The 13,287-nt window shown below is 60.2% G+C and overlaps 1 protein-coding gene across 1 annotated transcript; it reads left to right on the top strand.

Annotated features, from left to right (window-relative positions):
* Positions 1-1,938: 1,938 nt before the first annotated feature.
* On the top strand, positions 1,939-13,217 carry DENND2D (DENN domain containing 2D). The gene is made up of 12 exons (XM_075722407.1): positions 1,939-1,993; positions 5,560-5,744; positions 6,278-6,390; positions 6,504-6,573; positions 7,713-7,790; positions 7,884-8,024; positions 9,924-10,072; positions 10,227-10,404; positions 10,916-10,957; positions 11,311-11,401; positions 11,849-12,088; positions 13,156-13,217. Exons 1-12 carry the CDS (start codon positions 1,939-1,941, stop codon positions 13,215-13,217), a joined length of 1,404 nt encoding a protein of 467 aa, XP_075578522.1.
* The last annotated feature ends 70 nt before the right edge of the window (positions 13,218-13,287 follow it).

The following is a 13,287-nucleotide window of genomic DNA, read 5'->3' as shown; positions in this document are numbered from 1 at the left end:
TTGTGCCAAGAGGAGATTTTTCCTGGGAACGAGCACTGTGCACAAACAAACACGCTGCTCTCTCCTCCGGGAAGCAGAAGTGCTCTTCCACCCACTCCAGATCAGCCAGAAACCATGCCCCAGACCAGCAGTTCCCTGATAACCCCTGCGAGGCAGCAGCATCCTGGCCGGGTCAGAGGCATGCGCCCCATCCGGGACGTGCTTCAAAAGCATCCACCACCTCTGCAAGCTGGCAAAGGCCATTTATCCTGGCTGCAAACCCACCCCCAAGCTCCAGCCCACACTTGGGGAAGGGGCTGGGAGGTGTGGCAAAATAGGAGAGGAGGATATTTGGTGTAGGAAATGGGGTCTACATCTGCAAACAGCCACGCTCCAGCATTAGGGCTGAGAACTGTGCACAGCTCATCACACCTAAAGTCCTCATAACCCATAGCTGTGCCCAAACCCCTTTCTGCGTGTTTAATTACTGCTTAAGCACTGCTTAAAAATAGCAGAGGAAATATTAGGGGTGTGGACAGGCTAAGGATGGGAAAAGGGGATTTTTTTTTTAAAGATACCACTGGTTTTAAAGAGGCTTTCCTCCTTGGCAGGTCTGGAGCGGTAAAACCGCCCGGCAAAGCCGAGCAGCTCCCCAGGCGTCCCGGCTGCACGCCCGGCATGGGGTGGCCACCGTATCGCAGCACTCATGAACTGCTCTCCCTTCCTGTAACGAAGATGGATGGCGACCGGCCTCGAGCCCGAGAGCTGGCTGAGGTGCCTCTGAGTCACCCCAAGCAGGGAATAAATCTCTGCCCAGTGGAGAAACGCCTGCCCAAGGGAACGCACAATCTGGCCGGCGTTCCCAAGCAGAGCCAGGACAACCTCGTCCGATGGCCGTGGAAATGAAAGCATGGCGGCATCGCCAGGGCGGCTCGGCGGACTCCCCATGACCTTGCAGAGCGGGAGACCCCAAAACCTCCGTCCCTGAAGGGGACGGATCAGCGTCACCCCCGGCCCCGCAGCGGCTGCGCTGGGCACCGTCCCTGGCACCAGCGGGCTCTGGGGGAGAAAAGGGCTCAGAGGAGGCAGGGAGGCCGGAGCAGGGCTCGGGCAGAGGTGCTGGAGATTTGGGGCAGGGCGCTTTGTCCCCCTGTGGTGTAGGACGAAGCCACCCCTCGTCCCCGGGGTCCCTGCCCCATCTCCCACTCTGTGCCCGGTGGTGCCCCGTGCCCCCACCCGGGCTGTGGGGTCCCCATGGGGATGCCCAGCCCCGTGTGCGGGGGTGCTCAGCTCTCCCCGTGCCCGGTGCTCCCGGGATCCCCGTATCCAGATCCCTCCCGGGATCCCGGCGCTGCTGCCTCCCCCGTGCCCGGTGCTCCCGGGACCCCCGTATCCAGATCCCTCCCGGGATCCCGGCGCTGCTGACTCTCCCCCCGGTATCCCCATGCCCGGTTCTCCCGGCTCCCCCACGCCCAACTCCTCCGGGCATCCTCATACCCGGGGGTGCCCCCGGTATCCCCATGCCCGCTTCTCCCGGCTCCCCCATGCCCGGTGCCCCCGGCACCGCTGTGCCCGGCTGCTCTCGGTGCCCGGTGCTCCCGGCTCTTCTGCAACCAGGTGCTCCCGGCTCCCCGCTTCCCGATGCTCCCAGCCCCCCGTGCCCGGTTCTCCCGGCCCCCCCACGCTGTGCCCGGATCTCCCGACCCCCCGCTTCCCGATGCTGCCGGCCCCCCGTGCCCAGGTGCCCCCGCTGCCGGGGCCGCCTCCCCTCGCCCGGCCGGTGCCAGGTGCGGCCCGGCCCCCCCGCTCCTCCCTCCCCTCCGCCCCGGCCCGGCCCGGCCCGGCCCTCCCCTCCCCTCCCCTCCCCTCCCCTCCTCCCCCGGGAAAGCGAAAGCGCACGGGCGGAAGCCGAGCCCTCCCCGCCGGGCCGCGCCGGGGCCGCTCCGCGCCGGGGCCACCATGGCTTCCTTCGGCAACTTCTTCCGACGGAGCCTGCGGCGCTCCGGCCGCAGAGGTGAGGGCCGGGAGGGGACGCCGGGGAGCGCAGCCCCGCGCCGGGCTGCGGGGGGTGCCGGTGCCGGTGCCGGTGCCCGTGCCCGTGCCCGTGCCCGTGCCCGTGCCCGTGCCCGTGCCCGTGCCGGTGCCGCTGCCGGTGCCGCTGCCGGTGCCGGTGCCAGCCCCGCGGTTGCGGGAGGCGACGGTGCCGGCGGAGCGGGGGCTTTCCCGGGCAGCGCAGCGCGGCCACGCCGGGCGGGACCGCCGGTACGGGGACCGGCACCGGCTCGGTCCCTTCCAGCCCTGCCCGGACGCGCTTCCCTGCGGAGCCCAGCTCGGGCCGTCTGCCCCCGGGGCTTCCCGCAGCCCCCGGGGCTCGCCCCAGCCCCCGGCAGTGCACCCCATCTCCCGGGCGCACACCCCAGCCCCCGGGGGTTCAGCCCATCCCGGGAGCTGCACCCCACCCTGGCAGCCTGCCCCATCCCAAATGAGTCTGCCCCCTCCCCCGGGGCTTTACCCCATCCCAGGGGCAGCCCCACAGGCCCCCTATTACCACATTCCCGAAAGCTTTCCCGGCCCTTTGCCAGGGAGCGCAGCATCGCAGGGCACACCGGAGCGTGGCACGGCGGGCATCCGCGGGGCACGGTGCCCCCGAGGCCAGGCCGGCGTTGCGGAGCCTTTAGAGGACGGTGCAGGAATCGGTCCTTTGGGATTTGCGAGCTTTTCCGACATACAGGATGGATCGTTGGGGGTTTCTGGCCTGCCGTATCTCAAGTCACAACAGAGCAGGTTGGGGCAACCTTGGGGATTTGTGGGGTTCACTGCAAGCCCCCCCCCCCCCCAAGTCTGTTTTGTGCCAGCTGGCTCTTGCTCTGGGTGCGATACATGTTTTTCCAAGCTCAGCAGAAAAGGTTTGATAAAGCAAAAACCATTTCCTCTCTGCTGGGGCAGGTGGGCAGCTGCACGGTGTGGGAAGCAGAGCTCCCCCCCAAATCATCGTGCTGGGCCGGGAGATTTTGGCACGTTGCAGCCCGGGAGCTTTACAGGAGGAAAGAAACAGGTTGTGCCACATCACGATGTGGGTCTGAGCGCTGGTAAAAAAACCTCGCTCCGGTCGGGGAAGATGGTTGTGCAGCAAAATGTTTCTTTTCTTTTAACGCTGGTGGCCCCAGTGCCATTTCCGCGTGGGCCAGGGCGCACCGCGGCAGCCTTTGCCCTCTCTCTGCCTGGCAGAGGGGAGGGGTGAAAATCCACAGTGCCGGCGGCTGCTTTCCGTCCAGGATCTGCGTGAGCTCGTTTCCCTCCTCTCAGGGGATGCTCCCGCTGCTGGGGGGGCTGTGGGGTGGTCCCCAAGTCTTCCCCGCTTGGCTACAGGAGAGCTGTTGGCCAAAGCACTTGTGACAGTGGCTGGTGTCCCCGGGACACACGAGGGACTGCGACTCCTGCCAGTTTGGGGGAGTGGTGGGACCTCTGATGCCACATTAAACCCATCCAACGCTGCACGACGGGGCATGGCCCTGTACATCCCCGGAGCTCGTCTTCCAGCCCAGGGATGGAGTATTCTGGTCCCGGAGGGATTTAGGCTCTGCCAGCGAGGGCTTTGCAACCAGACCAGGCGCAGGGGAGCGCTGCCCAGTGATGCCGCGCTTTCGGCGGGGTTCGCTGCGCTGGGTCGCGCTTTGGGCAGGCGCACGGGTCCGTCTGCGAGAGGCAGCCCTCCGGCCCGGCACAGCCAGCCTCCCCGGAGCGGCAGGTTTTACTCGGCTGTTTGAAAATACCATGGACGTAATGCAAATCCGGCCCTTGCTTGAGAGCACGTCTTGCGTTCTCCAAAATGCAGGATGGGACTGGATAGGCAGGATTTGACCGGACTTTCACCTTACCCTGGCAATCTGTGATGGGAAAACAACCAACGCCGGCATCCAGCGGGGATGGGGGATGCCAGCAGCCCTCCCCGCTGCACAGCCTGGTTCCCTGGGGTCCCCCCAGCAACAACCGCCTGCCCTGGCCCCGCAGGCGAGGTTGGACTGCTGAAGCCATTGCTGGAGCATCCCAAGGAGGAGCAGGAGAAGCAAAGCGCATCTTGTCAAACTTTTTTCCCCGGCCCGGAGCACCTTGCTGGGCTGTTACACGGCTGATCCCCACCGACGACAAACCAGAGGTGTCTGCAGCCGGGTCTCATCCTCAGGATGCTCCTGGGCTTCCCCCTGCTGCGGAGGGACCTCTTCAGGGTGAATTTCCCCTTGCCAAGATGAAAGACTTTGCATGCGGAGGTGGAGTGGCCTCAGGGTGCATGCGGGGGCAGCTTCATGCATCTCCCCGCCCTGAGCTGGGAAAGGCGTTTCTGGTCCCTGGGAAGGGACATCCCATGATGGGACTGTGAGTGTCACCTCCTCGGATGAGCTTTCTGCTCCCATCGGCTCCTGATGACCCGGAGCGAAGGCTGGAAAGGTGCTTCCAGACTAAGGGAGGTGGCTACAGAGCCGGGGGGATACGTGGGGTGGGGTGTTGCACATGAGGGAGAGGGATGATGAGAGCAGCCGGCCATGGCCACGCCTTGCCCTGCCGAGCTGCGGCACAACCGAAAGAGCCCGGGGGCAAACTCCAGGGTGCAGGGAAAAATTTCATCCAGCCGTGCGTTTATTTTCCTGTCTGCTACTCCTAGGAGCAGCTCAAGCATTTCTCTTCCAGCTCCCCACCATAATGAGCCAAGACCAAGCCCGGGACAGTTTCGGTGCCAGGAACTGGGGATTTAGAGAGTTGCAAGTGGCTGCTGGGAGAGGCAAGAGCTGTGGCATGGCTCGGCTGCAGCCTCCTGCCGGCATTTAACTCCTCTCCTTCCCAGCCCTCGGGTCTCGCTGCCCCACCACGATCATCACAGGACCCTTGGAGATGCCGGCTTGGGCTCTTTTCATTCTTATTTCTAGTTTTTCAGGTTGTGACAGCTGACGCTCCCCAGCTGTCCTCCCCAACCGGCCGAACAAGAAATGGGATGTAATCTCAGGGAATTGCTTTGCTTTGGGAGCTGTGGTTTAGGGAAAACCCTTGAGTATCTCATTTGCAATCAGCAGTTCCCAGGACTGAGGACATCAGGCAGGGAGAAGTTGGGATTCATCTTGTTGGAGCCTTTGGAGGTGCTCAGACAAGATCCGTGCTGTTTGTTTGCTGTTTTTTTCCCTTAAGGGAGTAAAATTAACTGCTATAAGAGCATTCCCGCACCTTCCTGCAGGTGCTTTCTGCAGAGACCATCTGCTCTCCACCATCCCGTGTGCTGGCTTCGCTCTGGGCATCCCTCTGCCCTCCCTGGGGATGGGGCAGAGGAGGGCTGGGGGTGTCTGACAGCACTTTGATTTTCTCCAAAAGACTAATAAAAGCCATTTTTCTTTCCTTTCCGTGTTCTGTGCCCGCATGTCCCCAGCTGTTCACTGTCGAGGACCAAAACACCCTGTGCACCAGGTCCCAGTTCCCTTCAGCCACCTTGGCCAGTTCGTGTGTAGCTCTGCATCTCCTCTCCTGCCATCAGGGCACCTCCTGGCCTTTCATTTCATTCTTCTCTCTTTTTGGGGGGTTTATTTTTGGCTACAGAAAGAAAAGAGGAGGCCTCTGCTGCAGAAAACAACCCCTCACGGGTGCCGCAGGGGAAACCAGGAGAGCGGAGCTCCATCCTCTATTCTGCTGGACAGTTTTTCTTTGAGTACTTGGTGGTGGTGTCACTGAAGAAGATGTCAGATGGACGTTACGAACCCAAGATAACCTACCAGTTCCCAAAGGTATTTATTTAGTCCCGTGTTTCTGGGAAGATGAGTTTTCTGAATTTAGAGGAAAAGGGGATGGTACTCCTCCCATCACTAGAGCTGGGTGAGGAGAACAGAAAAATACCCCGTGCCCTGGAGTCACAGACCCAAACCCCAGGGCTTTGCCTGCCGTGGGTTGGCATTGCTGGGACCGTCTGTCCCTCCCTGCGGTCCAAGCCCCGGGCCACAAACCCCAGGAGGAAAATCCCGGGGTGCTCCCTGCTCTCCAGTCCCAAAAGGACTGGAGCAAAATCACACCTTGGGGAGGTGGCACAGGAGGAGTCCCCCTGTTTGCAGAGGGGCCCCTGAGTGCCTCTGCTTTGCCCCACTATCCGTGAGGTAAAAGGGTCAAAAATTGGCTTTTCGGGAGATGCTTGTCCAGGGATGTGCAGGCACCCTCTGCTTCAGTCTGAGCCGGGGGTTGCTTTGGGACACACCCCGCTCCACCCCATCCCCTGGGGCTCTGGGCACCCTCCATCACCCTGACTCTTGGCATCGCTTCGTTCCAGCGTGAGAACTTGCTGAAGGGCCAGAAGGAGGAGGAGGAACGTCTCTTGAAAGCCATCCCCCTCTTCTGCTTCCCCGATGGCAACAACTGGGCCCCCGTCACCGAGTTCACCAGGTACCTGCCCTGCTGCAGGGTCTTGGCCGTGGTTTCCCACCCCGCGCCGTCATACCCCTGAGGGCTGCGGGTGGAAGAACCGTCCCATCCCCGTGCGTTGTCTTTCCTTGCAGCGAAACCTTTTCTTTCGTCCTGACCAACGTGGACGGCAGCAGGAAGATCGGCTACTGCAGGCGGCTGCTGGTGAGCATCCCACCACCCGTACACCCATCGTTGGGTCAGTGGTGGCCGTGCCACCCCGTCCCCGTGGTGGGACACGATGCCTTCTGCCAGGCCCAAAGTACAGCTCTTGGGGACGTGCCTTAGAAAGCCACTTGCCTTGACAAAGATGATGACAAGCAGCAAGGGGGTGCCCAAAGGGATTTTTTGGGAGCTTTCTTCTGCTGGGGCATCGGTTGGATGCTGGATGGAAGTAAGCAGCATTTGCTGTAGCCCAGGGCTGGCCTGAAATGCAACCAGGAGATGTGACAGTTGGGAGGTGCCCTTTCCCATACTGGTGGTTGCTGCCTCCCCACCAATCTCCCGCAGCTTTCCTGGCTCCTTTCCCTTGGCCGCAGCGGTCAGGATGGCTGGAAATCCCACTCGGGATCAGGATAGGGATGCACGTGCGCTCATCCAGGTGCCAAGGAGCCTGATGCTCTCAGCCCCATCCCCAAAAATTGCTTCTGAACAGTGGCTGCCTTTCTCAACTCATGGATTTGGCCAGCTCAGGGGCTGCGAGGTGCGATGGGGGTCTTCCTCGGCTGCCGACTTACGCACAGCCTGCTGAAATAGGGACATAAAGCCACAGGGCCATACACCATGGCTCGGTGACTTGCTGGATCCCACCAGCCTTTCCCTGGCGAACCTGCCCACTTCTGCATCCAGGGCTGAGCTCTGGCTGTTTGAACTGGATGTCTGGAGGGCTGAAAGCACAGAGAGCAAAGGGACGCAGGATAGTCCAGCTGGGAAGGGGAAAAAACCCTTGGCCCTCATCCCAATGGTCCCTGTTTCAGTAGGAGGCAGGATTAGCCCCAAGGATGGTGGGGCAGGACGTCTCGGAGGATGCGTGTCTGGGGGGGAGGAAACTTTGGGAATATACCAAAGGGCTTTGTACCAAAATGATTAACAGCTTTGGCATCTGAATTGCCTTGTCCGGGCACCCTCTACTTTTACAGCATCAATGACATCCTTGGCCTGAACCCCAGCTCTGAAAATCCCCCAGCGAGTGATTGGGGATTTTGGGGGGGGCCGAGTGGGGCCAGGGGGGTTCTCTGGGGAAAGCGTGGAGCTGGTGCAGTGGGGCTGGGAGATGCTCAAACCCTTTTCCCATCCTCTTCCAGCCATCCAGCCGTGGTGTACGCCTCCCGGAGGTCTTCTGCATCATCAGCTGCCTGGGCTGCTTCGGGCTCTTCTCCAAGGTAGGGATGTGGTGGCTCCGTCTGGCATGGTGGTGGCCCAGGCAGCCACTCATTGCCTGCCAGCATTTCACAGCTCACTTTTTTCTCCCCCAGATCCTGGACGAGGTGGAGAAGAGGCGCCAGATCTCCATGGCGGTGATTTACCCCTTCATGCAGGGTCTTCGGGAATCGCCCTTCCCAGCTCCAGGGAAAACCGTCACCATTAAAAGCTTCATCCCCGAGTCAGGCACAGAGGTTGGTGGGGGCTGCGGGGGCTCAGTGGCACCTCCTGGACTGCTCCGACATGGGGAGTCCGGGCTATCTCTGGGAGCATCCTCCAAACCCACAGCACCCATGGGTGCTCGCTGGAGCAGTGGGTGGTGGGTCGGGCTGCCGGGGCCTTGTGCTTTGGGAATATGGGTGCCACCTCCCTCCTGGAGCAGGAGCAAGCAGTGAGGCTGAGGCTGGAGCCCATCCCCAGGTGATGCTGCCCCATCTTTGCATCCGTGCAAAGCAGCATCTTTGCAGCTCCACCAGCCTCGAGCTGGAGCTGCCAGCACAAAACTTCCCCGGACACTGTTTCTTAACACGTTGGTGCTTGCACAGCCTTTACGTCAGGGTGCTGCATCATGCCGGGGGCCGTGGAGCAGGGCTGGCTGCACCCCGCTCGTGAGCTGGCGTTCGCACCTCCGGGTGCGGCATGCGGGGCTGCTGGGGTGCGCAGAGGTGCTGGGGCCGTTGTGGGGTGTTGCGGGCTGCAGCTTCCCCTCCGCACCGCAGTGCTCAGCTCTCAGCCTTGACGCCCACCCCAGTTTAGCATCACGAGCCGGCAGCCAGCGTGGCGCAGGCATGCGGCAAGCCTAGCCCTTACCTGTGGAAAGGAGATCTGATACGGGCACGGTGCCCACAGGGCTCATCTTGCCCACGCACGGCCCAGGCTCGCACAGGCAGAGCCTTTTCTTTTGCTTTTTCTTTCTCCTGTGGCAAAGCTGGGGTGGAAAAAGGGAGAGGATCTGCCTTGGCACTGGGCAAAATAACCTCAGTGCTGAGCATCCCAGGGATACGTCCTGCCAGGGCGGGTCTGAGAGCAAGATCCCTCCTCTCTAGTGCAATTTAGCAGCTGGCTATCGAGAAATCTTGCAAGAGATTTCTTCATCCAGGAAGGCTTGTGCAAGGGCTTTGCAGGTTGCTCAATGCTCTGGCTGCAGGCCAGGCTGCAGGGAGTGCAGCTGGGGGTGACGGGAGGGAGCATTTGCGACGAGGATGTTCTTCGAAAGAGCTGCGCTTTGGGGTTCTGGGCGGGGGCTGGAGTAAGTCGAAGAGATCAGTGAGAAAACAGGGCAAGCGGTCAAAAATAAATCCTGGGTACTGTGTGAGCTGGGAGCTGGGGATCGTGCAGGATTTGTGCTGGAAAGGGGCTGCGGAGTCCAGCCAAGCCCTATGCTGCTGGCTGGGAAGATGCTGCTTTGCTGGAAAGGCGGCTTGGCGCACGGAGGAAGGGGATTCACCCTCTAAAGCTGGGGAGAGGGGCCAGGACTGTGTCACGAGCTGCACAGTCCTGTTAACCCTTCTGCGGTCGCCGTCTCGGGGCTGCCCGCAGCAGGGCAGAGCTATCGACCGGGTTTGGGAGATTCTTGTCTGGGGCAAAGCCAGCAGAATAGACAGACAACCTGCAAACATCCATTAGATAATTCACTTTAGGGCCATCCTAGCTAGGATGAGGCGAGCTGGCCTTCCCAGAGAGTCTTTTGAGGAAGTCTTTGTGGTTTTTATAGTAAAAGTCATGCCTTCATCCCTTCTCTGTTTCCTGGAAGCTGCTGCTCACAGACGAGCTGTCAGATGCCGAGGTGGGAGCACATCCCTGCCCATCTCCTACCAGGGACAGAAAAGAGGCATTTTGGTTAAAAATCCAGTGCCCCAGTAAATAAACCCCACAGCGCACATCGCCGCTGGCTTCTCCTGCATCCTCAGCGCTGCGCAGCCCAAATCTCCAGGCAGGACAAGATGAGGTTTGTCCCTTGCAGAGGGACGCGGTGCAGATGCTGCAAACTCTGGGTCATCAATTGCTCCCAAGTCACCTTCTCAGGGAACCAGGGTGGCGCAGGGGGAGCGTTGCACCTCCTAAGCCGGGGTTTGGTGGCTCTCCCTTGGCAGCTCATCGAGCTCACGCGGCCCGTGGACGCCCACCTGGAGCACGTGGAGTTTCAGGCTCTGCTCCAGCGGCTCAGCCCCGACCTCATCTTGCACATCTTCGCCTCCGCCGTGTTGGAGCGACGGCTCATTTTCCTGGCGGAGGAGCTGAGGTGAGTCCTGATCTGTTTATTTAAAAACAAAACCAAAAAAAAAACCCCTTGAAGGAGCACAGGATGCAGCTGAGCTCAGGGTGGGATGTTCCCTCTGAGCAGTGAAACCCTCTTTCCTCATGCAATGCCACCACGATGGCTCCTTGTCCCGCAGCGTCCTGTCGCAGTGCATCCACGCAGTGGCTGCTCTCCTCTACCCCTTCACCTGGGCTCACACCTACATCCCCGTGGTCCCCGAGTGCCTGCTCGACACCGTCTGCTGCCCCACGCCCTTCATGGTCGGCATCCAGATGCGGCACCTGGAGCGGGTCCTGGATCAGCCGATGGAGGAGGTATTTCATCCGGGCAGGGAAAAGCATCTGGACGGAGCCATCGGTTAGTCCATGACCCTGGGCTTGGGCTGGCTCTGGGGCTGAAGGCTCTGGTTTGTGCCCTTTTCCCATCCAGGGAGGCTGGAGATTGGGGCTTCTTGCATGTCCCCTCCTGTTGGCACCTGGGGCAACACCTCCACGTCCCCCTGGGTGCGGCTGGCCACCCCAGGACCCGCAGCCCTGACCCTGGGGGCTCAGGGAGCTGCTGTCGGCCAGGCTGGCTGTCAGCATTGTCCCAGACTTGCGGAAGCAGAGAAAGGCTGTGTGGGGACAAGCCACCAAGCCTGGGGCAAACACGGTCCCTGGGGGGATGCCCTGGTCCCCCTGCCCGGGTCCCTCCAGCACAGAGGGACCCATCCTTCTCCTGCCGCCCTCGTGGGCTGCAGACACAGAGGTCTGATCATAAAACGGGTGGGAGGAAGCCTGGCTGCCTTGGTAGGACTAAACCTGGTTCCTCTCTGCTCTCTTTCAGGCTCTGATAGTTGACCTCTGCAAAGGGGAGATCCTCCGGGCGGTAGGTGCCCCCGTGCAGGGCGTGGGGGGTGGGCTCGCCTGGGTAGCCCTGGGAAGGGCCCCTTTCCACCCTTGGTCCCAGCGACCTGGCAGCTTTCACATTTTGGGGACAGAGACATCTCAGTGTCGCCCATGCAGGGATAATGTCCCACGAAGGGATGTCTCCATCCGCTGCATCTCTCTTGTGAGCCGGAGAAGCAGGGGCCGTGTGTTGGGCATCCCAGCATTACTGGAGTGCCCTGCAATGACAATTAATTAATGAGCCCGCTGATGGGCTGCACTAACCGCTGCCTGCAGCCATCTGAGCCAAGTTCCCACCGGTGCTGGATGCTTCACAGCCCTGTTGCCTTCCAGGTCGGCGATGAGGAGGAGATCTTGCCCGTTAAGCTGCAGACTGAGATGCTGACGTCTCTGAACAGGCACAACAACAACAACAACGTACACAGTAAGGGCGTCTCTTTAGATATGGTAAAAAGGATGCAAGCTGCCCTCCGCAGATGGCCAGAGTCTTCAGTGAAATGGTTTTCCTAAAGAGACCTGGCCTGGGACGTTTCTGCCCCAATTTGCAATAAAATGCAGCCACAGGAGAGAAATCCCTCAGCCTTTCCCCTGTCCTGCAAAACATGAGAGCAGGAACAATTAATTCTGCTGAAAAAAATCAGGTTTTGCCAATATTTGGCCCGCAAAGATGCCACCACCCTGGAAAGCAAATACAGCCAGTGCTCTCTCAGCAAAATTAGTCTGATCTTCATTTACTGGCAGAGGGAGGTTTTAAGCAAATAATTTCTTGGGATGCAAACAGAGACTGCGAACCAGCCAGGTTAAAATAGGTCCATCCTTTCTACGCTCAGAGGTCCCATCCCCACCTCTCACGTTCCTTGTCCTCTTCCAGCATCCGAGCAGGTGAACGCGCTCGTCTCTGAAGCCTTCGTGCAGTTCTTTGTCCGAGTGGTTGGCCACTACGCCTCGCACATCAAGTGGAGTAAAAATGGCTCAGGCACCTTCCAGGAGCGAGCCTTCTGCAAAGCCATTGCCTCCAAGACCAACCGCAAGTTTGTCAAGAAGTTTGTGAAGACAAACATGTTTTCCCTATTTATTGAAGAAGCAGAAAAGAGCAGGATCCCACAGGAAGGTAAACGGCCCCATCTCTTTCCCTCTCCGGTCGGGTGAGCTCTGCAAAGTCCTGGGCTATGTGGTTAAGGAAAAGAGGTGCCCCGTGCCCGGAGAGGGATGCAGCTCGAGGCTGAGGATGCTCAGGGCAGCGAGTAGCTCCCATTTGCTCTCAACAGCTGCATTTCTCTGTCCCTGTCAAACAATTGAAAAAATTCCTGGGCTCATTTTAGATCTTGTCGCTTGACTGGGGTCGGGGCAGGCTTACCGAGCTCAGTGTTTAGGCAAACATGCCAGTAACAGCGCAAATATTTGGCTTGGACGCAGGCAGCAGCTGGAAGCTGGCTCCTGGCTGCGCTGCCTGCGAGCCCTGACTCATCTCTGCCACCGGCTCCAGCGCGGACCCGTGGCGACTGTGTTGGTCTTTCCCCCTTCCCGGGGATTTACAGGGCGCTGGGCAGAGCCGAGCCTCCTCCCAGCCCGGGACAAGGACAAACGGGCAACGGAGGTTGAGGAAGCCACCCAAAACATCTACCGGTGGCCAGAGACATCCTGGCCTGGGACTTGCCACCCCCAAAGTCTCGCTGCAGACAGAGGGCGTGCAAGAGGGTGCAGTCCTTGCCCTCTATCAGCCACTGACCCCAGTTGCTGCCTTCTCTGCCCTTTGAGGTCAGACTTTGTAGGGCAGGCACGGACCTGGGTCTGCCTGGGGTTGGGAGAGAGCATGGCACAATCCCAGCTTTCTCATTACATTCCCAGTCTACGTCACCTTTTTGGCTATTCACATTCCCAGGGTCTCCCGCTTTCTCTCTTCCTCGCTGGTTGGAGAGGAAACACAAAAACTGAACAGGAGTGAACACGTGGGTTAAAAACTTATGCTAACCCAGCTTAATAAAACCTATTTGGGGCAGGTGAGAGGGATGGGTGGAATTGCAACAGCCCTGATTTCGCCTGGGTGCAGCTGCCCGTAACCCAGCACGGTTTGGCTCCCGGGGTGCCTACGCGCTCCCCTGGACCTGGGCTGTGCGGCGCTCTATCCTCCCCAGCCCGAATGCTTCCATTTCACTAACGACCTTTTCTCATCCACAGCGTATTTCCAGCGGAAAATAGCAGAGTACCACGAACAGAAAAAGCACCGAAGGGACTCCTGAGGTCCAGCCTGGGAACACGGGAGCCGGGCTGGGACCGAGCAGGTCCCCGCCAGCAGCACCACGCTGCGCA

Source organism: Pelecanus crispus, chromosome 17, assembly GCF_030463565.1.
Source record: "Pelecanus crispus isolate bPelCri1 chromosome 17, bPelCri1.pri, whole genome shotgun sequence".
Taxonomy (NCBI): domain Eukaryota; kingdom Metazoa; phylum Chordata; class Aves; order Pelecaniformes; family Pelecanidae; genus Pelecanus; species Pelecanus crispus.
Note: the sequence above shows the minus strand (reverse complement) of the source record. Positions and strands in the feature narration are given on the sequence as shown.